Source organism: Brassica napus, chromosome A6 (genome assembly GCF_020379485.1).
Source record: "Brassica napus cultivar Da-Ae chromosome A6, Da-Ae, whole genome shotgun sequence".
Lineage (NCBI taxonomy): Eukaryota > Viridiplantae > Streptophyta > Magnoliopsida > Brassicales > Brassicaceae > Brassica > Brassica napus.
Window position 1 is genome coordinate 18,300,261 of NC_063439.1, and position 21,931 is coordinate 18,322,191.

Sequence of the window (21,931 nt, forward strand, 5' to 3'; positions counted from 1 at the left end):
ATAGATGTCTATACGCCAGATTCTTAGCCACCGGGAGAGAGTCGCTGAGGCAACGCCATAGAAAATGTTTGATCTTTGGGCTTGTTTCCAACTTCCATATCATCTGGAACAAGGGTTCCAGACTCAGTTGTAACACTTGAGCTCGATCTTCATCTTCTTTCAGTATATTTTGCAGCACCCAGTACCCTGATTTTACCGTGTAATGACCAGTTTTTGTATACTCCCAGCTATACTTATCTTCGCTCTTCTCTCCGCAAGGTCTGATGCGTTTGATCCACTGTTGTTCCTCCTCGGGGAAGAGACTATTAAGGAGCTGTAAATTCCACTCTTTCCCTTGATTTTGTAGTAGCTCGCTCACCTTACTGATTACAGGTAGAGCCTGTTGTTGTTGCTCCATTAGGACGTTTATAGCTCTCACTGCCATTGCTGGTTTGGCTCCCAACCATTGCTCTGTCCAGATCCCTGTGTTTCCGCCATTGCCAATGATCGATCTCGCTCCCTGTTTGATCAATTTCTGAGCCGAGTGTATGCTTCTCCATGCGTACGAAGGCCTCGATCCCAACTCAGCATTTAACGGGTCTGTCTTTGAATAATACCGGCTTTTGTAGATCCGGGCCAGCAGACTCGATTTGTTTGTGATCAGTCTCCAAAGTTGCTTTCCTAATAAGGCAAGATTGAAAGCTTCTATATCTTTAAAACCAAGCCCTCCCACATCTTTTGATTTAGTTAGCTGATCCCAACTCTTCCAATGCATACCTCGAGAATCCTCCTTGTTTGTCCACCAGAAATCTGAATCTCCTTGTTTTAGTTATATATGTGTCTTGATCTTTGATTATTAGGATAGATAGCATTTTTTTGCAAGTCATTTATTTTATTATACTCGGCCGGCCTGTTATATAGTTTTACTGGATTAGGAGATTCAGTATTAATCAATGTCAGGCCCATATGGTGTAAGGCCCAAATAAAAGAGGTAAGGAAAATTAAAACCACACAAGAGTAGTAGTAGCCATTATCCCATCTTCTTTTCTTGGTGTGACCACCACCCACCCACACACACACATACACCAATCATAAGAGACTAGCTTAGGATAAAAACAAAGGATGATTTCAGAAGCTTATTAATCTGTGCCTCGATATGGGCAATATCTGATCATCATCGTCGTCTCTCTCATTTGGATTTCTCAGTCTCTTTCGCCGCTTGGATTCGTTGAAGGTCGGGTGAGCTGCTGCGATGGCAACTCCTTCCGATTTTCCTCCGCCCGATGATAAATCCCCGATTCCAGGTTTCGATTACGATCACTTAGTTACTGATTCAACCATTATTGGTGATGAATGTTCAATCGTCTGTTAATTCTTTTATGTATCGTTCGTTAGCCTGATGATGTGTTGGTTGTTTACAGAGGTTGTTACAACGCCTTCGCCTCCTCCTACAACTGAGGCTCAGCAAGCCAGCATCGCTCAAGAAACTCCTAAGCAGCAGGACTCTCCCCCCTCTGTCTTTAAGAACTCTGAACCTTTACGTGAGGATCAGATTCAGAACGCCATCAAGTTCCTTTCTCACCCCAGAGTTCGAGGATCCCCTGTTATACACAGAAGGTCCTTTCTTGAGAGGAAAGGTCTCACCAAGGAAGAGATTGACGAAGCTTTCCGCCGTGTCCCTGTAAGCTTCTTAACCTTTCTCCATTCCTTTTCCTGGTCCATCTTCAATGGCTTATTAATGTAAACATCTTAATCATAGGACCCATCGCCAAGTTCGCAGACTACTGTTAGCACTCAAGGTAAATAAACGAGACGTATGTTCCTTTTTATGACACGACTTTTCAGTGGAGGTCTTTCTTTATGATTTTCTCTTTGTTGTTGTTGTTACAAACAGAAGGACAGAAAGCATTGTCTAATGTTCAGCCACAAGGGCAGGTACAAGCCATGCAGCCTGCTCTTGCTCCTGCTCCCGTTGTTATGGTTCCACCTCCGAGTTTGCTCTCCCGCTTTCGCTGGTACCATGCTGCTCTTGCTGTCGGAGTTTTAGCTGCTTCTGGTGCCGGAACTGCTATTTTTGTCAAGGTACCGACTGACCTTAAACCCCTTTTGTTATCTTCATTTATATGCAGAGTATTAACGTTGATTGGTGTTATGAATATACTTAGCACGTTATGTAAAGAAATAATATGGTTAGGCCATAACTGAAATGTAAGATTAACATTTTTGGAATTCATTGTTTTATTCTGCAATTTTGACTTGACCACCAGCATATTTAAATCTGGACTGCTAGATGTGTTTCAATGGTCCATGTGGAATGCAAGTTTCTAGTTTAAATTTATTTCTACCAAAATCAACATCATACTGACGTGAGATTTGTTCTTGTTTCAGAAATCTCTCATCCCCAGAATAAAATCGTGGGTCCGGAGAATCATGTTGGAAGAAGAAACTGATCCTCTGAAGAAAGCTGATGCAAAACCTAGCTTAGCTGAAGAAGCAGTAGCTGCAGCCAAAGCTGCTTCGGCGGCTGCTTCTGATGTAGCAAGGGTTAGTCAGGAAATGATTATAACGAAGAGTGAAGGTAGATGTTTGTTCTTTTCTTTTCTGTGGTTGTATCTTTTTCCAACGAAACCAAATCTGTGCCAATGTTTCTTGTCAGAGAGGAAATATTTTGAGGACTTAACGCGCCTGTTAGGCGTCCAAGTACAAGAAATGAAGTCTTTGAGCAATAATATCCGTAATCTCGAAGGTAAGTGTTCAAGCTTTATCGAAAAAAGAAGATTTGGTATTCATACTAGCATTTTCTTTTGAACAGTTACAACTTTATTCTTTATCAGGAGCCATAGAGGGTCTATCTAGGTGTCTAACGTTTGCTTGATTTTAAGAGCCGCTGTCGAAGCTTCTTGATTTAAAGAGTAATGTTCTATTTCTACTTCTTACTTCCAGGGAATTACAACAACCTCCCCAAGGTTTATTCAGCTGACCAAGAGGTTTATGGTGGTGGTTTGGTCAAAACTTCGGCAGAAAGGGTGAGTTTAAGGTCCAAGGGTTTTGGAATAGTCTTTGATGCATAGAGTAAATGATCCACAAACAGAAATAAAAACCCAAAAGCACTTTTCGTTACAGGAGACTAGCCTAAACACTTTGTTGAATGTAAAGAAATAGAATTTGAAACCAAAACACCTCCGAGAGCACAGTTTCACTAAATGCAGTCGCCAATAAGCCTATAAGGTCTCTTCTATTCTGGGATGTTTCTCACAACCGAGATTATATCCATTGTAGAAGAAACCTAACAAATCCAGTGATGAAAAATAAACTCTGTTAAATCAAGAAAATAAAAATTGTGAATAAATTCTAAGACCAAATCCAAGATGGAATAACGGTATCATTGTTCTTTGTCTTTGTCATTCTTAAGGCTTTGTGTGTTTAGGTTGGACCAATTAATAGAGTAAAGGATCACAAAAGCACAAAGAAAACCCAAAACAACGTACTTATTGAACATGGATGAAAGAAACAGAATCTGAAACCAAAACATCCTAAAATGAACAATGATCTTGCTCTCAGCTAAAAACTAAGTACACTTGAACTTGATATAGTATAGTCCTTTTGGTAACATTAGGAACGTTGATATGTGATGCAGAGATCCTATGCAAATGGCAGCAACATTGATTATGACACGCGCTCAGGTTACTTCCCTCTCTCTCTCTCTGGCTCAGTGTGCATTATGTTTTCTTGTAATTTGTTAGGTTCCAACTAATGAAATAATGAATAATACAGCACGGTCTGCTTCTCCTCCTCCTGCGCCACCAGCTGATTCTTCTATGCCCCCTCATCCGAAGTCATACATGGATGTAATGTTCTGAAATCTCTAAAGTTTGATGCAGATACCCTTTGAATTCCAGTTAAGCTTCATAACAGTTAGTTGAAAACTGTTGGTGTTGCAGATAATGTCTATGATCCAGAGAGGAGAGAAGCCTTCAAACATTCGGGTAATTTGACTACCATTTCTTTTGTTTGCACCATTTTTAGACCAACCTTATAGTTCATTGTGACAAAATTATCGCACTTTCACTCTAATACAGGAGATTAACGACATGCCACCAAATCCAAACCAACAGCTTTCAAATCCTCGCATCGCTCCTAAATCTAAGGTACAAACTACAATGTTTCTGAATGTTAATAAACAATAGTCTTTTGTATTGTAGCTTCGTCGATTTTGTATAATCTTGGCTGATTTGATTACTTATGATCTCTTACTATTATCAGCCATGGGACTATGGCCAAGCGCCGCAAGACGAGAATGCCAACGGTCCATGGTGGCAACAGAAAAATCCTAGATCCACGGATTTTGGCTATGAGACAACAGCGTCCAGGTCCATCGGTATCCAAAATGAAACAAACACAATGGAACCAGCAGCTCTCCCGAGGCAGCGATCATGGGTTCCCCCACAACCACCTCCAGTTGTTATGGCAGAAGCAGCCGAGGCCATTCGGCGTCCTAAGCCACAAGCTAAGATAGACCAAGAAGCAGCTCCCAGTGATGACCAGTCAGGTGTGAGCGACGAGTTACAGAAGATCACTAAGTTCTCTGAAACTGGTGGTGATGGATCAGGAAACTTGCAGATCACAGAGATCCAAGAAGAATCAGAGCAGCAACAATTCAGCCAAGAAGGGAACTAAAATGATATTTGTGTTCTCTTGATACAAAAAAAAAACATTTCCTATGGTACGTTATATGGGGTTTGCTTGTAAGAGAACATGTACTTAGGTGTTGGGATTTACCACCTACCTCGATTTAATAATAGTTATTAGAAGGAAACAAGTCAAAGCCTTGATTCACAAGTAACCCCCGTCATTTGATTGCTTGCCTTATTTTAAAATATTAATCACAGAAAGAGTAGCAAAGATCATTACCATGGTGGTTCCTAAGCTGTAAGAGCAACTATACAAAGACAAAAGAGTCATATTTGTTCTCAGGCAACACAAAAGGGGATATAATCAAGAGGAAGCATGAGAGAAGAGCCTGTAAGAAGAAATCAAAGCGCTGACTGCAAACGCCACAAACGCTATAAAAGAAACAGCGATGGAAGCGGTTGCCATTTGAGTAAAGTCATCTTTTCCCCAATTAGATACCCAATCATCAACTCGAGTAGCAGCGCATGAAGAAGCCGACATCAGAAGATATGCAATAATCTAGAGAAAAAAAAGCTCATCAGAATCAATACGTTTGATCACCAACGCAAAACAATGTTAAAGCCTAAAGCCACTCACTTGATCCATGGAGAAGACGAAGATGTCATGAAATCCACAGTTCAACATATAAGACTCTTTAGCGATGTAGCAAGCAGCGTCGCAAGCTTGAAACGCAGAGTATACGAATGCTATAACGTTTACAGCCAAACAATACCTGCAAAAGATTTAAGGAAAGGGTTTAACAATTATATATAAACCCTAAAAAGGCGAAAGGTGACGTGACCTGTACTCTTTGTAACGATCATAAGAATCGCCGCTCCATCCTTGAGTTTTATCAGCCGCCATGATCGAAAACGATATCACGCACAAAATCACTTCGCTCACTCTAAACCCTAGCGCCGCTATACTCACCAATTCATCTCGTCTCGCTCTGTTCACCGTCGTCTCTCCGCCTCCAACCTTCCTCGTCGTCGTCTGTGGACCTTCCTCCCTCACCCAGCGATTGAACACCACCATAGACGACGGAGACTTCTCGGAAGACGAGTTCGTCGGGGCTCCTCTCGCGCTCCTCTGATGCCGCGGCGGGAACTGAGGAGGAGGCGGCGGAAGAGGCGGGAACTTGCCGTCGGTTACGATTGTCTTGGGGTTGTCGAGTTTGAACGGAGATCCCTCTGGGGAAACGTAACGGCTCTCCGGTGGATCTCCGGCATCCGAGAGAGGGGAATGGAATCGAAGAGGAGAGTGTGGCGATTCGATGTAGCTCTGCGCTTCCGAGTTCGATGACGTAGTCCGCTTCATCGTCACCGGTTCGAGTATCTCCGGCGAAGATTTGATTTGGGGAGCTTTTGTGTGTGTGTGAGAAAGTGGTGGAGAAAAAAGAAACTTTAACTCTTTATATATTTCTTCGTCGAGAATTAAACTCGTTTATTTTGATCCACTGTGATGCAGTATCAGTGTGCACCTGCACCTCTGATACTTTAAACCAATATCGTTTCACAACGTGTCAGAACTCGGTAATCTAGTGTAACGCGTGCACCCAGAAGTTACTTATGACGCAATCCATAAGATGTAAAAGTTTTCGTGCATGTGATATGCTCTGATTTTCTTTGCTCTTTTTACCATCCATGAAGATTCCATATGGGGCTAAAGTAATATATATCACCTTACTAAATATACACATACCATATTTCTAATTATTCTCCAAATTTAATTTTATGAATGTATCCTTTTCCCTTGTATATTGCAAACCAAAGAACAAGCCAATTCTCGAATAGAAAATCAGCATAAAGGTTAAAGTAGTGTAGGAAAAACACATAAAGAATATACACCAAGAAGAAGGCTAAGCTAAAGTAAAGAATCATTGATCTCTATCAATTATCTTTTTGTTTTCAATTTTGTCAATTCTTTTGGAGTTTTTTGAGCTTTCCCTTTTTAATCAAAATCAATAAATAATAATACAAAGTAAAAATATCAAAAGCATTGTTTTGCCTTTTCTTCTTTGTTTAAAGCACAAAGCAACCCACCCACTCCTATTTATTTTATTACTGTCTTTTTTACCGATATGAATCTTTCAAAGTCCATCTTCACAACAGTCTCTTATTCTAATTACAATAATTTCTTTCCTTTTGTGTCGAATAGTCGATCACAAAGGCTGTTATTGAACAGTTAGTTTAAATCAGATGAAAGCGTGTGAGAGTATAACACTATCCAAAATGATTATAGGAATTAGTTCTGTTACCGGAATAACAGAGTAACAGAACAAGGACACAAGGCGAATGGTAGTTAGTCCGAGAAGGCTATAGAATTTCTTTATCCAATATTAATTTCCAAGAGTATTATATCGAAAAAATAGTTCAAAAAATGTTTAAAAGGATTCATAAACCTACTGAGAATAGGTTTAGTTTTTGACCTTTACGTGTGCTTATTGTATTTTCCTAGTTCAAAGTCCACAATAGACAAATCTGACACCGTGAAGAGAGAAAGTTAAGAGAAGAAGAGCTCGTGATGCAGGACATGAGAGTAAAAAGAAGGTAGTAAGTTCTTCACGACACCAGCTCTTAACCTAAGATCTGGCTAAAATTCATCGGATACCACAAACTCTGAGTTGAAAATCGTATTAAAGATGTCAAGTCTTTTCAAGATTGGTGTTGGGTATGGATCATATCCTACCACAAAGCCCACATAATAGCTGGCCCATAATCAGAAGAAAAAGATTCGGCTTGACGGCTCATAGATTGCCTCGACTCGAGACCGCTTTTAGTCGATCGAACGAGCGACTGAAAACAGTCCACTCAACGGCTCGACACAGAGGCCCGACAGTTCATCCCAACGAATGAAAAACCCATTGAATGAGGGCAAATTAGGTCATCGACTGGTCGTCTATATAAGGAGAGACAAAAGCAACGAAAAGAGGATCCGAAATCGACTACACATACTTTCGGCGGCTAGAACTAGGGTTTCATTTTATCTTTCTCGCCGACTTGTATTTTCCGGTGAACTAGCTTTCGCCGACTTACTTTCTACTGCATATTTCCTTATTTGTAAACCGACTAAATGTTCTCTGATCTAATAAACGTCTTTGTCTCGACCCACCGACGAGTTCTCGTCTCTTTTACTAGTTTCCGACAAATCTCGATTCAAACAGTTGGAGCCCACCGTGAGGCCCGACAAAGTAGCGTCACAAAGATCATCATGGTTCACTCAGACTCGTTGTCCGGCGACGAGTCCACCCCGGCTGAAGCCGCTCCAACAGCAGCAGCTTTCGTCGACACCATCATGGAAAAAATGACTCAACAAGACATCACTATTTTGCATTGTTATATGAACTCAATTGATAGTTAAAATTTTATTAATAATATATCAATTATCAAATAGCAAAGGACACTCTTTGGTTCACTAAGTGTATGGTTTGTATTATTATTTAGAGTGATAAATAAATATTTGGCAAAAAATTAGGATTATATTAGCAAAAATTTAATTAAAAAACGAAATGATGATGAAACAAATAAGAAGAGGCCGAAGAAGATGCATAATATGTGTTGGAGAAGTTAATGTGATAATTACATATATATAATTCCACAAGCAAGTGTTATTACTAAATATATTCATCAGTTATTTTTATATCAAATTTATGGAAATTTTACTACTGATTTTCAAACTATTTGAAGTTAAAATATATATATTTTTAATATTTATAATTATTATTCAATATTTATGACATTGTCTACATATATATATTTTCATGCAATATTTATAGCCCAGCTAGTTATGATAAAGGCATAAGACTAGCACCATTTTATAGAAATTAGCTTACTCTCTTAAGCTCTTATCATCATTCAGTTTCTTGTGCTTTCAGTTGAATAATATATATACATGCATATATTTTAAGTGATTCCTCAAACCAAATATTTATTTTAAAATTTGATAAACATTCTACATGATGGTCCATTTTAAAATATCATATATTCATGACTTATGTTTTAAAAGTATACTAGGTGTTTTGCCCGCACATGCGGACATAATCATCTTACGAATATTTATTAGTTTATGTCTTATTAATCCAAAAATCAGCATAATAAGTTATTATTTATGATTTCAAATAGTTAAATCAAACATCAAATTATTTATATATGTCAAAAAAAATTTCATCAAAACATATATTATTATTGTGTTAAAGGTTTTAAAACACTCATATATTAGAAATAGTTTAGAAAATATCTTTATATAAATATTTTTGGTTGACTAATATTTAATCATAAAATGTTTTATATCTTAATTTTTTAAGTTTATAATAAAAATATTGTTTTCAGATAGCAAATTCTCTTAATTTTTAATACATTTTCACAATTTTATTATATTAGTTTATAATTAATTATTTTAGCATAACATATAAATTTAATATTAATAAAATAAAATCCATGTTTCATTATATATAAAATTCATTACCGGTTTTGCGTAAATTAATAAATACTCAGTTAAAAACTAATAATAAATCAATGACCTATATAAAAGCTTAAAACCTAATATAATATGAGAAATGAAAAAATCAACTACATATTTAATATAACATATAAATTTAATATTATTAAATTAAAATTCGTTTTTAATTATATATAAAATTCATTACGTGTATTTTTAAATTAATAAATTAGTGGTTTAGGTAAAAACTAATAATAAATCAATGAATTGGCTAAAACCTATAAAAACATGAAAATAAGCTAAATTGCCTAAAATTATGGAGAACATGACATATCAACAAATTCACTTCTCAAAAATAGTATAGATATATATAGATTAATAGATTATAGATTTCTATATTTAAAATGATGACAAGAATACTTATTTAATATTGTTATTAGCTTAAAAAGAATTGTGAAGATTCTTAAAACATTTTAAATTTGTTATGATTTCGAAGATTATAACCAATTTATGACACCATTTCAGGAGAATTTACTAACACTTGCATTGCAATCTAAACTTGAACTTCAAACATCATGTGTCTTTAATCGTAACTGTATCTAAATTCAATATACTAATAGAATTGAGACTAGTCACAGTTTGGTGGGTTTGTACATTTATACACAGCAGAGGCAGGCTGCTTATACACAGGGATGCTGTCTGCATCCAACAATCTTACTTCTCCTGGTCCAAAATACAACTCTGAATGCCTCCGAAGGTCAAGACCTTGAACACCAGCTTGTAAGATAGATAAGTTGTCTGAATCAGGTGAAACAATGACGACCGTGTCCTCTGAGTATTGAGTCTCGAGAATGGACATTAGCTGCGTAACACGCACGAATACATCTGACACACTCTCGTTAGGAGTACCGTCGCTTATAGGAGGAGGTTTTGTCTTCATAGATATCGAGTCTAATGCATACACCTGCCACACAAATACTTCACTTCAATATGAGTTTTCCTTTCTTATAGCGTTTCATTTTACATGTGAAAAAATGTTGAAATCTCACTTCAGATATGGTATCTAGCTTCTTGCCATCGTAAGCTCCTAAACCGCGAGCATCAAGAAAGCTATATTCTGGAACTATATAGCTGCAAGTAAACATGCTTAACTATCACAAAGATTAGACTCCAGAGTAATATTATGTTACTCTACCTGCGACTAATCCCATTGATGGAAGCGATGATTTCAGCAGCCTGGTAAGCTCTCTGTGTAATGGAAGGCCATAGCCAACAGTTTCTGTCACATGCCCCCATTGACTTTAACTGTAACGCAGCTTTGACCGTCTGCTTCTTACCTTTCTCTGACAATCCGCTATCTACTGATGTTTTTGCGACCGGGTTAGTGTTGATGATCCCCAAGCTTTCGTAATCAGATTCACCAGCTCGCACCAGGTAGTAACTTGTTTCAAGAAAAGAAAAAACGCATCAAGAACAAGAACCAAGCTAACTCTTCATTGTTCAGTGTGAATTATACTCTCACCAAATATAGTTTAAGCAAGAGCGTTCGTACCGATTAGAGAGACGGAGAGGCGGCATTTGAAATAGGCCGCGTGCGTGGACTGGTGCGACGGAGAGTGATGGTGCGGCGAGACATAAGGAGAGAGTCTTGAAAAGGTATCTACGGGTAATCTGAGGCAATGAAATTACGCTCAGAGGAAGTTTGCAGGATTCCGGTGACAGAGGAGGATGTGCGGTGATGGCCGCCGGTGATGATGATGATAACATAATTCAATCGTTGTGGGAATATCTGGTCCTCCGTGTTTTTAAAGCCACACAAAATCCACAATCGTTATCGCACATTCCGGTTTAGATGACTGGTTTAGTTTCTAAAATCGAATTCATAACGAACCGGATAGATCAAAAGGCGGACGGTTATTTCTTGGTGAGAAAACGACAATTCTACCCTCCTCATATTGACACTATTTGATTTCAGGTGAACAACCTCCGTTTGCTAATTGCTACTACTATGTTCTTCTTAAACATCAACCATAATGGGACAATTTGTTTTTCTTTTACTGTTTGCAAGAAAATGTTACAAACTAATCTAATAAAAAAATATAAATGTAACTAATCACATAGATTCAACTTGCCAAAGTTAACCATTTCACTTTTCGGCGAATGAAGTAAAACCCCTTCTTTTTTTCTTCCAACTCAAGTAAAGTTTGTAGCTTCTGTGGTTGCTCTTCTTCATTCTTTGGCATTTCTTCTGATTCTACCTTAACCTAACGATGAAGCTGGTCATTATCAACTAGATGATGTCATGTCAGAGAACAATTGTAAATGTGCGACACATCAATGCAATTGTCAAGCTCGACCAAGCTCTATTTCAGCATTTGAGTAGCCCTTTTCTTTATCATCATCTTCATCGTTCCACTTCGTTGTTTTATAGTAAGTTGCGTATAGTATAAGTTGTACTATTCCTGATATTGATCCAAGACCATTTGGAATCTGTTTTCATGAATAAAGATCAATTAGGTTAAGATCCGCGCCTTGCACGGAATGAACATTATATATATAATTTGTTTATACATTATATGTTTCTAACATATTATAAAAAATAAAAAATATATATTGAATAATTAAAATAACGGTAACTATTACTTATATAATTAAATTGGTGAGAACATATAAATAAATTTGATTAATCCAAAAAATATTTTTTCTATTTGATATGGTATATAATTAAATCTAAATGATAGTAACATATATATAGTATATTTTAATATTTATTAAATGTTAATTTTTGCTCATATATTTTTTTATCATTTGTATGTGTTATAGCAAAAAATTTAAATTACTGATAACAAATTTTCACTGTAAGATTAATAATTTAAGTGCTTTATAATATTTTTAAAAATTAAGTTGTCAATATTTTTCAAATTTTTAATCAAAAACAAATTGTTCACAGTAAATTTCAAAATTAAGATATTTATATATTTTTATAAGGTCATATAATTTAATTTAAAATGATATATATATATTTGTTTTTAACTTTTAATACTTATTAAATGAGACTTTCAACTTATATGATTTTTTTAATTATTTGTATCAAGTCATAACAAAAATTTTAAACTATGGATAACAAAATTTGAATGTGAAATTTTTAACAATTTTAGTAATTTATAATTCTTTTAAAAATTCAAAATATAACATACAAAGAAAAATTTTTATTTTTATTATATGGTTACTATGATTTTTTAATTTATTTTAATAATTTAAAATTAAACAAATATAATATAAGACACCCTTATTTTTATCAAATATTTATTATTCAAAATCATTAATTGTCATATATACTTTAGCCACATTAGAAAATTTCGTAATTTTATTTAAGGAAATAATGAAGCACATTAATAATGTATTTATGGTTAGTTTAATAAAAAACTTAATATATATTTAGATGGACCAGCCTATTTCCTTAAAAATTCTATGAATCAATCTAATGATGACACATCGGTACAAAAAAATATTGTAATGCTTCTCAGACAATATAAAGGGATATGTTAGCATCTTTTAATTCTAAAGGAATGATATCAATTGAGTTGAACGTTACAGGGGTGAAAACCGAAGCTTACCAAAATATAGGGGTCGAATTTAAGACAAGCATAAATGACCCAAACGATTCCGTTCATTAAGCTCGGTTATTTATCACAAGTACATGCTCTTTGTCTTTATCACAAGTTTCTGTTCCCACATTAATTAAAATTTAAACCCATCTCTTATCGATTGCAAAAGTAACCCAGCAGACTTCTTTTGACCGTGGAAGCACCGTAGCCTAGTGATCAAGGTTTAAAGGTTTCTACATCTAGGTCTGGGGTTCAAACCCCAGACAACATAGTTTCTACAGGAAGATGTCTGAGTTTCAATTCCCGGAAAATGCGAATTATGCAGAAAATTAGAGAAAATGCTTACAAGAGATCTTCAGCATGTCGCAAGGAGTACCGTCAGGATAGGATCTCATAGGGCTACTCACGATGATGCAGTTAGGCATGAATCCTCATAAGGCAGGCAGAATTGTCGGCTGTAATATCGTCTATGTAATGTTTCTCATAATTTGTAATAGCATAATTAACCAGACAAAAAAAAAGATTTCTTTCGACATTGAGATGTTTTCCGCAGGACTTAGAGAAGACTTCTTTTGAAGTATTCTCTAGGTACACTTCCCTAGAAATCTTCTATAAAAAGTCAAAATTCAGACTAATTTTCGGTCAAATTCAAAAGTAACATGTTTCTCCGAGAATACTTCTAAGGGAGTCTTCTCTGGGAAGTTCGAAAAAAATTCAATTTCAAAAGTAAGCCAATATTTACAAAGGAAAACTTCTGAAAATGTCTTCTGTAGAATAGAGTCCTTAAGAAGTCTTCCTTCGTAAATTTACAATTGCAAAAATGACCTAAATAGAAGAATTCTTTTGAAGTGTACACAGAGTAGACTTTTTTTGAAGTCTTCCGTGGATGACTTCAAAAAAAGTCTTCTATGTAAATCTTTATTAAACTTCAAATTTATCCAAAATTAAAATGAATTTTTAATATCTTCTTACTAATTCATGTTTATTAGTCAATATTGGGACTACTGAGTCGAATTTATAACTTAATTGGTGATAATTATGAGGTTACAAACGTTGATGTTTAATAAAGTTTCTAGCTAAACGGAGAAGTCTTCTGTAAGTCTTCCTAAGAAGACTTTATAAGAAGTCTTCTCCGATGATTTTGTTTTATTAAATTGATGTTCTGTATTTGTGTTGTCTTCCTGATAAGATACAATTTTTAACTTCCATGAAATTTAAAATTTCAACTTTCACTTAAAATTCAATTTTGATCTTTTGTAAATTTGACTAAGGTTTTTTGAGAAATCTTCTCTCTTAGTTTTAGCAAATTTTACTAAGTTTTTGTGTTATTGTGTTTTGTTATGTGTGGGTAGAATGATTAAAATATTTTTGGTATGTTGCATCAATAACTTTAATGATGTTAAGTACTTTTGGCAAAACATGAACATATTTACCATTCTTTCGATTAGCATCTCTTAAAGTTTACAAAATAATTCACAACTTAAATATTACACATACAAATCATAAAAAAACCATAAACAAAATTATTACACAGCTAGATATTATTCCTCAACATAGATAAGCTTGGACTCCACTTCACATCATCTCTTTGTACCACTTTGGGCAGAAGACTTTGGAAGACTTTCTGAAGAGTTCGTGGGAAGTCTTCTAGCATAAAATACATTAGAAGATATCCCAAGAAGTCTTCCGAGAGTCTTCAGAGAGTCTTTCAAGAATTATCCTAGAAGTCTTCCAAAATTTGCCTCAGATCTGAAAAATCTGCATATTCAAAAGCATTCAAATGACTTCAAAAACAAATTTTTAGATAATAAACAAAACAGTCACATTAGGTTGGATCTATAATTTTTTAGAATCTAATATATAAAACACACAAAATACATATCCAAAATTTATACCACTTTAGGCAGAAGACTTCGTGAGAAGTCTTCTGTGGGAACCGAAATTCGCACTGTCGATTTCCGTTTAGATAAGAAAAGTTAGGAAAACCGTAATTTCTCAAAGGTCCCGGATATCAGCTAAACCACACGCCAAGCAATCAGAACACGCAAGTAAAGACGAAAAAATAAGAAATCGTAAAAAGAGAGCAAAAAGAAGTCTTATTCTGAATTTGCTTATGAGCGTTTACAACAAGGTAGGAGCCTTAGCTTCAAGAGCTGTCGGCGAGTTCCCTAGTTCTAATAACCTAAGACTGCAGAACCTAGTTGAGTCGCAGCTCGAAATAACAAAAACGGAAATTGCCTAATTGCTCTAAGTGCTAAGTTTGCTCTGAAAAAGATCTCATTTCTGCCTCTCGCCTAGGACTCCTTATATACTCTCTCCAAGGTCGGTTTGAGCTTTTCCCTTCCTGCCCTTAAGCCGTCATAACCCAAAAATGGAGATTTCCATTTTCTTGATCTTCATGATTATCCGCAGAAACTTAACATTTATCTGCGGAAATTTGACATTTATCCTTTCTTTTGCATAAAGTGTAAACCGCCATAGCATCTATGGACTTTTTCTTGAAAATCGTAAGTGGGTTTCTAGTCGTGTTTTAGACCTAGTTGGGCCATCTTTCAACTCGAAACGTTTATTATCGATAAAGATAAACTTTCTGCGATTTTTATCGTAAAGTATAAGTGATAACTCCAATCGACGGGAGTGTGAAATGATATGGCTGCGGTACTCGGGAACTAGCATTGAAGAACTGACGAGAATGCAATGTTTTGGGTTGTACCCGTTGGTTGATGTTCGAAATAGTTCGGTCGCTACGTAGCGACAGGATACGCGATAGATCGATCACTACGTAGCGACCAAACGAATGGGTTGGTCGGTCGCTACGTAGCGACCGACCGAGAAGCGGCCAACTCGTTACGGATCGGTCACTACGTAGCGATCGACCGTGTGACTTTTGCATTTGATTGAATTTGGGATACACTTTTGTATTAATACGAATGTTTTGCATGCTTATATAGAGTCACGAAAATTGGAAAATTTTTGCATATCAACCTTTCCACATTGGGAGATCCAGAGAAACAGTGAAGGAACATTCGAGGCTTTGAAATATAGCAACCTTTGTGATTGTCTCGTTGGGTATTATCCAGCTGAGAATCAAGTTATCACATTATAGGGAGGTCCAAAGATGCAGCAATCGAGGAGCCTTGACATCCAAGGCACTTGAAACTTTCCCCAGCAGCAAGGTTTACTATTTTATGTATCGGTGGGATTATCTACTAAATGTAACCTTAGCACTTGGAATCTATTTTGAATTTTTTTTTTGGTTTGAATGTTTTCAGAATATTTATACTATTAGTTATAGTTAATAGTCAGCTTGTACAACTTTGTTTTTAACACTCGTTAGCAAGACGTCAAAAAAGAACTCATTTGTAATGTCTAAGACCATCTTCAATATTTTCCCATATTTTTATGTTTATCTCTAATGTATTCTTCTATTTTAGCCTCAAAAAAAGAATATTCTTCAAAAATTCTATTTAAATTTTACAAATAATACTTTTTATTTATGAAAGTTGATAATTAACCCAATGTATTTTTTAATTTTACAAGATTTTCATAAAATTATGACTTAGTTTAAAGTGAAATGTGATTCTATGTTTATAAAAAAAACCGTATTTTCATAAAAATAGTTGTTTTGGTTATAATTATGAGTTTAAAAGTTAAAGGACTGTTTTGTAAATAAAAAATATGACTCTATAATAGAGGAATACTATTTTATTCTCTATATTTAAAAGAAAATATAGCAATCTTTATTTTAGAGGAAGAAATAGAGATGAGTTGGAATACATTTTCTTCTATTACAACATTTAGAGGTAAAAATATCAATGGGTTGGAGATGCTCTAGGAGTTGTATAGAGTTTATGTTTCTCAAAATTATAAGTGCATTTGGAGTTTAATGATTGGATGGAAGGTTGAAATATCTTGGGACTCGATTGCTCGACTTGATGTCAAAATCTCATATTTCATCTGTATTTGTACCTTTATGAACATCCATATGAATATTCGTCTTACATTTCAAAATATATTTGTTATAAAATCCAATGAACAAGAAACATATATAAAAATTCAATAATATTTTTATTATGGTGCTATGTCTTTTTCAAAGCCTTAATAGTTGTAAGTAGGAATGTTTTTTTTCATTCTAAATCTAGGAATTTATTCATACACAATTGTGGTTCTGATTACTTATTATTGTACACTTGTTGGATATACATGCTTTAATACTATCAAAAGATGATACATAGAGTACAAATTAATAATGTAAAATTATTGGTAAATATGATTCAGTAATCTGTTCACACACTTCTTATTCAAAATTAGAAAGATTTATTGACTTTATAAAATACAAACCAAATATTGCAATAACATTATATCATATTTCGATGATTTCTAAAACAGTTTTTTTAATTAACATATAAATATTAGCGAAAATTGTTTTTTTAGGCAAAAAAATGTTAAATATGTCCCATTAGACTAATTTCTATTTTGTACCATTTTTGCTTCTAATGTCCTTTAGTATTTTTGAAAATAATTAAATAAATAGTTTTACAAACAAAAAAAACTGAAAAATAGTAACTACTAATGAAATATCTATATGAACTTAGTAGTATTTTTTTCTAGTTCTAAAAATGTTTAAATCATAATTTCAGATTTTGTTCTAGATAAAGTATAATTGACATTCTATGAAGTAGAAAATGAAATCTACTATGTTTAGAATACACATAGAAATCGCTCTAAAATGAAATTTACACATAGAAAATGAAATCTACTATGTGATCTACGTAAATAATAGTACTCTAAAAATATTTAGAATACACATTATGCGCTTAACATATCGCTCTAAAATCTGTAGAAATCAGAATCTACAAATTACTATAAATCTAAAACATGTAGAAATCAAAATCTACACATTACTATAAATCTATATAAAAAATGATTTCTACAGATTTACTTTAAATCTAAAACGTGTAGAAATTAAAATCTACACATTACTATAAATCTAGGAACCTGTAGAAACCGAGTTTTACGGATTTATTGTATTATACATATAAGAATAATCAGTCTCGAAAAATATGGAAATAAAATATTTGAAAATATTCAGCTTCCATATATGAAAAAAAAACAATTTTCAGAAGGAAAAAAATATGGGAAGAAAATAATCATTTTTATTTGAGGATTTTTAATGTTTTTTATTTTATTTTAATTAATTTAATTATTTCTTATATTTTAATATTTAGCAATTGTTTTGTTAATTGTAATTTCAAATTTATAACTGAAACTAAGGGTATTATTGTCATTTTGAAAATAATTAGCTTAATTGACATAAAGTATATATGAGATTAGTCTATTGGAATATAGTTACCATTTTTTTTTTAAATATTTAGCTGGCATCATTTTGATTTTTTTATAGACCTACATGTTAGTAGAAGTACAGTATATATATGATGGCAATAAGTTCGTTAGGAAGCTGAAAGCTTCAATCTATTTCAGTTTCACCACTGTTGACGAAGAACATCTCTTCTCCCAGTTTCTGCGATGGAAGTTGTACAATCGGACCCAGCCCAGGATCCGGAAACCCGGTACGTTCGACGTTGCTGCTCGTGTTTCCCCACCTTCCGATCAAGAAGCTCCGCATACTCCTCCTGGGGAAGAATTCGGAGCGTTGATGATAATCACAGCGTTGACGATCCAGCGTGGTGGAAACGGGCGGCTCTTAAGATCCGAGAGTGGTCTGAAATCGTAGCTGGTCCACGTTGGAAGACTTTCATTCGCCGATTCAACCGCGATCCACGTCGCGGCCGCGATTGGGACGCCAGCGAGAAGTTTCAGTACGATCCTTTGAGTTACTCTTTAAATTTCGACGACGACGACGAGGACGACGAGTACGTCGGTTTGGGTGGATTCCGAAGCTTCTCCACTCGCTACGCTTCCGTTCCGGTCTCCTCAGGAAAATCTCTGGCGGTTCCGCCGCGTAACGAGGTATCGAAGAGTTAGTGGGCGCGTGTACGAAACGCGTTTGCGTTACTGGCGGCGGCGACGGAAAGGCTGTCATGTTCGTTGACTGTCGCGTTAATTGCGTTTCCTTTAATTCTGTTTATAATAATTAAAAATACGATCAACGTTGAATTATTTACTTTTCATCTTCGAATTAATTTTTTCCAGACGTTTTGTTTTGTTTCTTTTTTTGGGGATACTGAATTTGAAACGGTTGATGCAATGAGGTAAATTAGCTGTGTTATATGTGGAAGTAATGCTTAAGTTCATCATTTTATTTAAACGATGATAAAGTATTATAATTAGTTGTTTGGTATGATTTCAGCATTTTAATATTCCACGTTGGCTTTTTAATGGTGAGGGTTTAGTTTATCCATAACCTGTTAATAATGAACAATGATAATTGCTGATTCATATGAAACTCATCATGTAGTTATAAGTGTTGTTGAGATATTTCTCCTTAAACCAATTAACCGGTTTATATCTCACTTGACTAATTTAACCTAGCACACTTCCTGATGTTGTTTGAGTTTGTTAAAGGCACAAGAGAATTTTTTGACCCAGTTCCCTTTCGGTACATCTGGGAAGAGGACGGCACTCTCAACGATTCACTAGTATCAAGTGTTTACAAGAGCTTTCTTTACACAACAACCTCTGTGTCTCTCTATTCACCTAGAGACAACACAACAATGAGCTAAAGACCTAAGCTCACTGAACCTGTGTGTATAAGAGATGAAACCCACATTCCCTGGAGAAGAAACAGCCTGAGACTCTTGACCAGATCTCCCTTTGGCTTCTCTTTGTAGATACTCCTTCAAACTCTTCTCTTTGCTCTTGCTTCTTGCCTCTCTCCTTCTCTAATCTCTCCTTATGTTAAATGAGTGTTAGGAGGCAAGAAATTAGGTTTAGAGACTATATATAGTGTCTCCCTAAACCTAATCACTAATGGACTTTCGACCATAATAAAGCCCAACAAGTCATAAACAGATTTTCCATAACTTAGCTTCTCAAGTCTTGTGCTTTCCTCAAGTCTTGTGCTTTCTTCTCAAGTCTTGTGTATATCATAACTCAGCCAAGAAAGTGTTATCCACCAAATTGCTCATAATCAACAAATCTCCACCTTGAGCTTTTGGTCACCTGTGCTTACGAAATCTGTAACTGAAATATCATCTCTATGTCGATTTTCCTCAACGTAAGATGAACCTGAGACTTCCGTCATAGTCTCAAACTAGTGAATCATTCCTGCAACCCTTCCAGCTCCACCACCAGAAATAAGCAGTCATGTCACCTTTACCGGTGACCCACATCACTAACAGATCAATCCTTGAACTCAACATGTACCGCCATCAGTAATAATGGAACACGCCGCCTAACTCACTGCTAGGAAGACTTTCGACACAACCTCTTGTTCAACTTATTGAAACTGCCCTTGGCTTCCTTTTCAGAATTGACCATCTGAACCCTTTGTCGATTTTCCAGACTTGACCATCTGAACTTCTTGCTTCTGCGAGGTGATAACCGACAAACCATCTCGTGCTTCCCCTGTCTCAACTCAGTTGGTGACATTGAGTGTCACCAGGCACCTCTCAAAGCTGTTGCCTGGTAAACTCTTTGTCAACATATCCGCAGGATTTAGAGAAGTATGAATCTTCTGCACCTTAGCTGAACCATCCTCCACCTTGTCCCTGATGAAATGCACTTTATTCTCAAAGTGCTTGGTCCTGTCATGATGAACTGGATTCTTCGCCAAACAAATTGCACTCTGCGAGTCACAATTTAACTTGAAACTCTCTGACTTTAACCCCAATTCCCTGCAGAAAATCTTCAACCAAATTCCCTCTCTAGCTGCCTCTGTGAGTGCCATGTACTCTGCCTCAGTAGTTGAAAGAGCCACAACATGCTGAAGAGTAGACCTCCAACTCACAGTATTACCACCAACCTTGAAGACATAACCAGATATTGACCTTCTCCTGTCAAGATCTGCAGAGTAATCTGAATCACAAAACCCTTCAATCTCAAACTTGTCTGACCTCTTGAAGTTTAGACACACATCTGAAGCTCCCTTAAGATATCTAAAAATCCACTTAACCGCAGATCAATGACATCTTCCTGGATTTGCCATGAATCTACTGACCAAACCGACCGCATACGCTAAATCTGGACGAGTACCAATCATGCCATACATCAGACTTCCCACTGCACTTGCATAAGGAACTGAACTCATCAACCGTGTCTCCACAACCAACTCCTCACGAGTCAAACTCTTAAGCTTGAACTGTGAATTAGATGGAGTTACAACAGCCTTGCAATCCTCCATGTTAAAAGTTCTCAGCACCTGCTTAAGATACCTTTCCTGTGATAGCTTTAGAATACCCTTGTTTCTATCCCTGATGATATCAATCCCTAGGATTCTAGATGCTGGCCCTAGATCCTTCATCTCAAACTTTTCCTTCAAACTTGCTTTCAGCGCTTTGATCTTCTCCATATCCCTTGCAGCTATAAGCATGTCATCAACATATAGTAAGAGATATACCATATCATCAATACTTGATCCCTTAGTGTAAACACATGGATCATTCCTGCACCTCTGGAACTTTTGAGACTTCATAAAATCATCAACCTTCTTGTTCCACTGCCTAGGTGACTGCTTTAAACCATAGAGAGACTTCTTCAGAAGACAAACCTTGTCTTCATTTCCTTTCTCTATGAAACCTTCTGGCTGCTCCATGTAGATGACTTCATCAAGTGTACCGTGTAAGAAAGCAGTCTTGACATCCAGTTGCTCCAACTCCAGATTGAAGTTCACCACAATTGATAACATGATTCGAATAGAAGCATGCTTGACCACCGGAGCAAATATCTCATTGTAATCCACTCCCTCAACTTGTGTATACCCTTTAGCAACAAGTCTCGACTTATACCTGCGATCTTCCACTCCTGGAATACCTTCTTTAATCTTGTGAATCCATTTACACCCGATTATCCTTTGGTTTTCCGGCTTTGGGACGAGCTCATAAGTATCATTCTCATCCAGAGATTGCTTCTCCTCTCCCATAGACTTGTACCACTTATCCCAGTCTCTACTCATTCTAGCTTCTGCTAGTGACTTTGGTTCATCTATCTCCAAGCTTTCTGCTGTTGCCAAAGCATAAGCTACAAAATCAGATCCTTCAAACCTCGATGGTGGTCTGATGACTCTCCTTTCTCTGTCTCTTGCTAACATATAATCATCAAAAGACTCCACGTGGCTC

General features: G+C 35.8%; 4 protein-coding genes across 5 annotated transcripts; 2 read left to right on the forward strand and 2 right to left on the reverse strand.

Moving 5' to 3' along the window:
• Positions 1–1,016: 1,016 nt before the first annotated feature.
• Positions 1,017–4,798, forward strand: LOC106347858 (peroxisomal membrane protein PEX14-like). Its single transcript, XM_013787470.3, has 12 exons — positions 1,017–1,283; positions 1,401–1,660; positions 1,739–1,778; positions 1,874–2,061; positions 2,368–2,557; positions 2,636–2,725; positions 2,923–3,005; positions 3,617–3,662; positions 3,754–3,827; positions 3,921–3,965; positions 4,059–4,127; positions 4,243–4,798. The coding sequence occupies exons 1-12, from the start codon at positions 1,232–1,234 to the stop codon at positions 4,654–4,656; spliced, it is 1,551 nt and encodes a 516-aa protein (XP_013642924.2). The 5' UTR covers positions 1,017–1,231; the 3' UTR covers positions 4,657–4,798.
• A 13-nt stretch (positions 4,799–4,811) lies between these two features.
• Positions 4,812–6,099, reverse strand: LOC106347859 (CASP-like protein 4A2). Of its 2 annotated transcripts, XM_022687765.2 has the most exons (4): positions 5,453–6,099; positions 5,248–5,383; positions 4,967–5,169; positions 4,812–4,936 (listed from the first exon to the last, which is right to left on the reverse strand). In XM_022687765.2, the coding sequence occupies exons 1-3, from the start codon at positions 5,965–5,967 to the stop codon at positions 4,975–4,977; spliced, it is 846 nt and encodes a 281-aa protein (XP_022543486.2). In that variant the 5' UTR covers positions 5,968–6,099; the 3' UTR covers positions 4,812–4,936; positions 4,967–4,974. The 2 variants fall into 2 exon arrangements, with proteins under 2 accessions (XP_022543486.2, XP_013642925.2); XM_013787471.3 differs by having other exon boundaries at positions 4,812–5,169; positions 5,453–6,056.
• Positions 6,100–9,610: 3,511 nt separating this feature from the next.
• Positions 9,611–10,963, reverse strand: LOC106347860. Its single transcript, XM_013787472.3, has 4 exons — positions 10,640–10,963; positions 10,283–10,528; positions 10,137–10,218; positions 9,611–10,051 (listed from the first exon to the last, which is right to left on the reverse strand). Exons 1-4 carry the CDS (start codon positions 10,852–10,854, stop codon positions 9,716–9,718), a joined length of 879 nt encoding a protein of 292 aa, XP_013642926.2. The 5' UTR covers positions 10,855–10,963; the 3' UTR covers positions 9,611–9,715.
• A 7,159-nt stretch (positions 10,964–18,122) lies between these two features.
• Positions 18,123–18,922, forward strand: LOC106351845. Its single transcript, XM_013791571.3, has one exon. It carries the CDS (start codon positions 18,222–18,224, stop codon positions 18,678–18,680), a length of 459 nt encoding a protein of 152 aa, XP_013647025.2. The 5' UTR covers positions 18,123–18,221; the 3' UTR covers positions 18,681–18,922.
• The last annotated feature ends 3,009 nt before the right edge of the window (positions 18,923–21,931 follow it).

Coding starts and splice junctions, on each gene's coding strand:
- LOC106347858 (XM_013787470.3), top strand. CDS start 1,232: ATGGCAACTCCTTCCGATTTTCCTCCGCCCGATGATAAATCCCCGATT. Junction 3,966..4,058: donor AGAAGCCTTCAAACATTCGG/GTAATTTGACTA, acceptor ACTCTAATACAG/GAGATTAACGACATGCCACC. Junction 4,128..4,242: donor GCATCGCTCCTAAATCTAAG/GTACAAACTACA, acceptor TACTATTATCAG/CCATGGGACTATGGCCAAGC.
- LOC106347859 (XM_022687765.2), bottom strand. CDS start 5,967: ATGAAGCGGACTACGTCATCGAACTCGGAAGCGCAGAGCTACATCGAA. Junction 5,384..5,452: donor GATCGTTACAAAGAGTACAG/GTCACGTCACCT, acceptor AATCTTTTGCAG/GTATTGTTTGGCTGTAAACG. Junction 5,170..5,247: donor TCGTCTTCTCCATGGATCAA/GTGAGTGGCTTT, acceptor TTTTTTCTCTAG/ATTATTGCATATCTTCTGAT.
- LOC106347860 (XM_013787472.3), bottom strand. CDS start 10,854: ATGTTATCATCATCATCACCGGCGGCCATCACCGCACATCCTCCTCTG. Junction 10,529..10,639: donor CCTCTCCGTCTCTCTAATCG/GTACGAACGCTC, acceptor TCTTGAAACAAG/TTACTACCTGGTGCGAGCTG. Junction 10,219..10,282: donor ATCAATGGGATTAGTCGCAG/GTAGAGTAACAT, acceptor GTTTACTTGCAG/CTATATAGTTCCAGAATATA.
- LOC106351845 (XM_013791571.3), top strand. CDS start 18,222: ATGGAAGTTGTACAATCGGACCCAGCCCAGGATCCGGAAACCCGGTAC.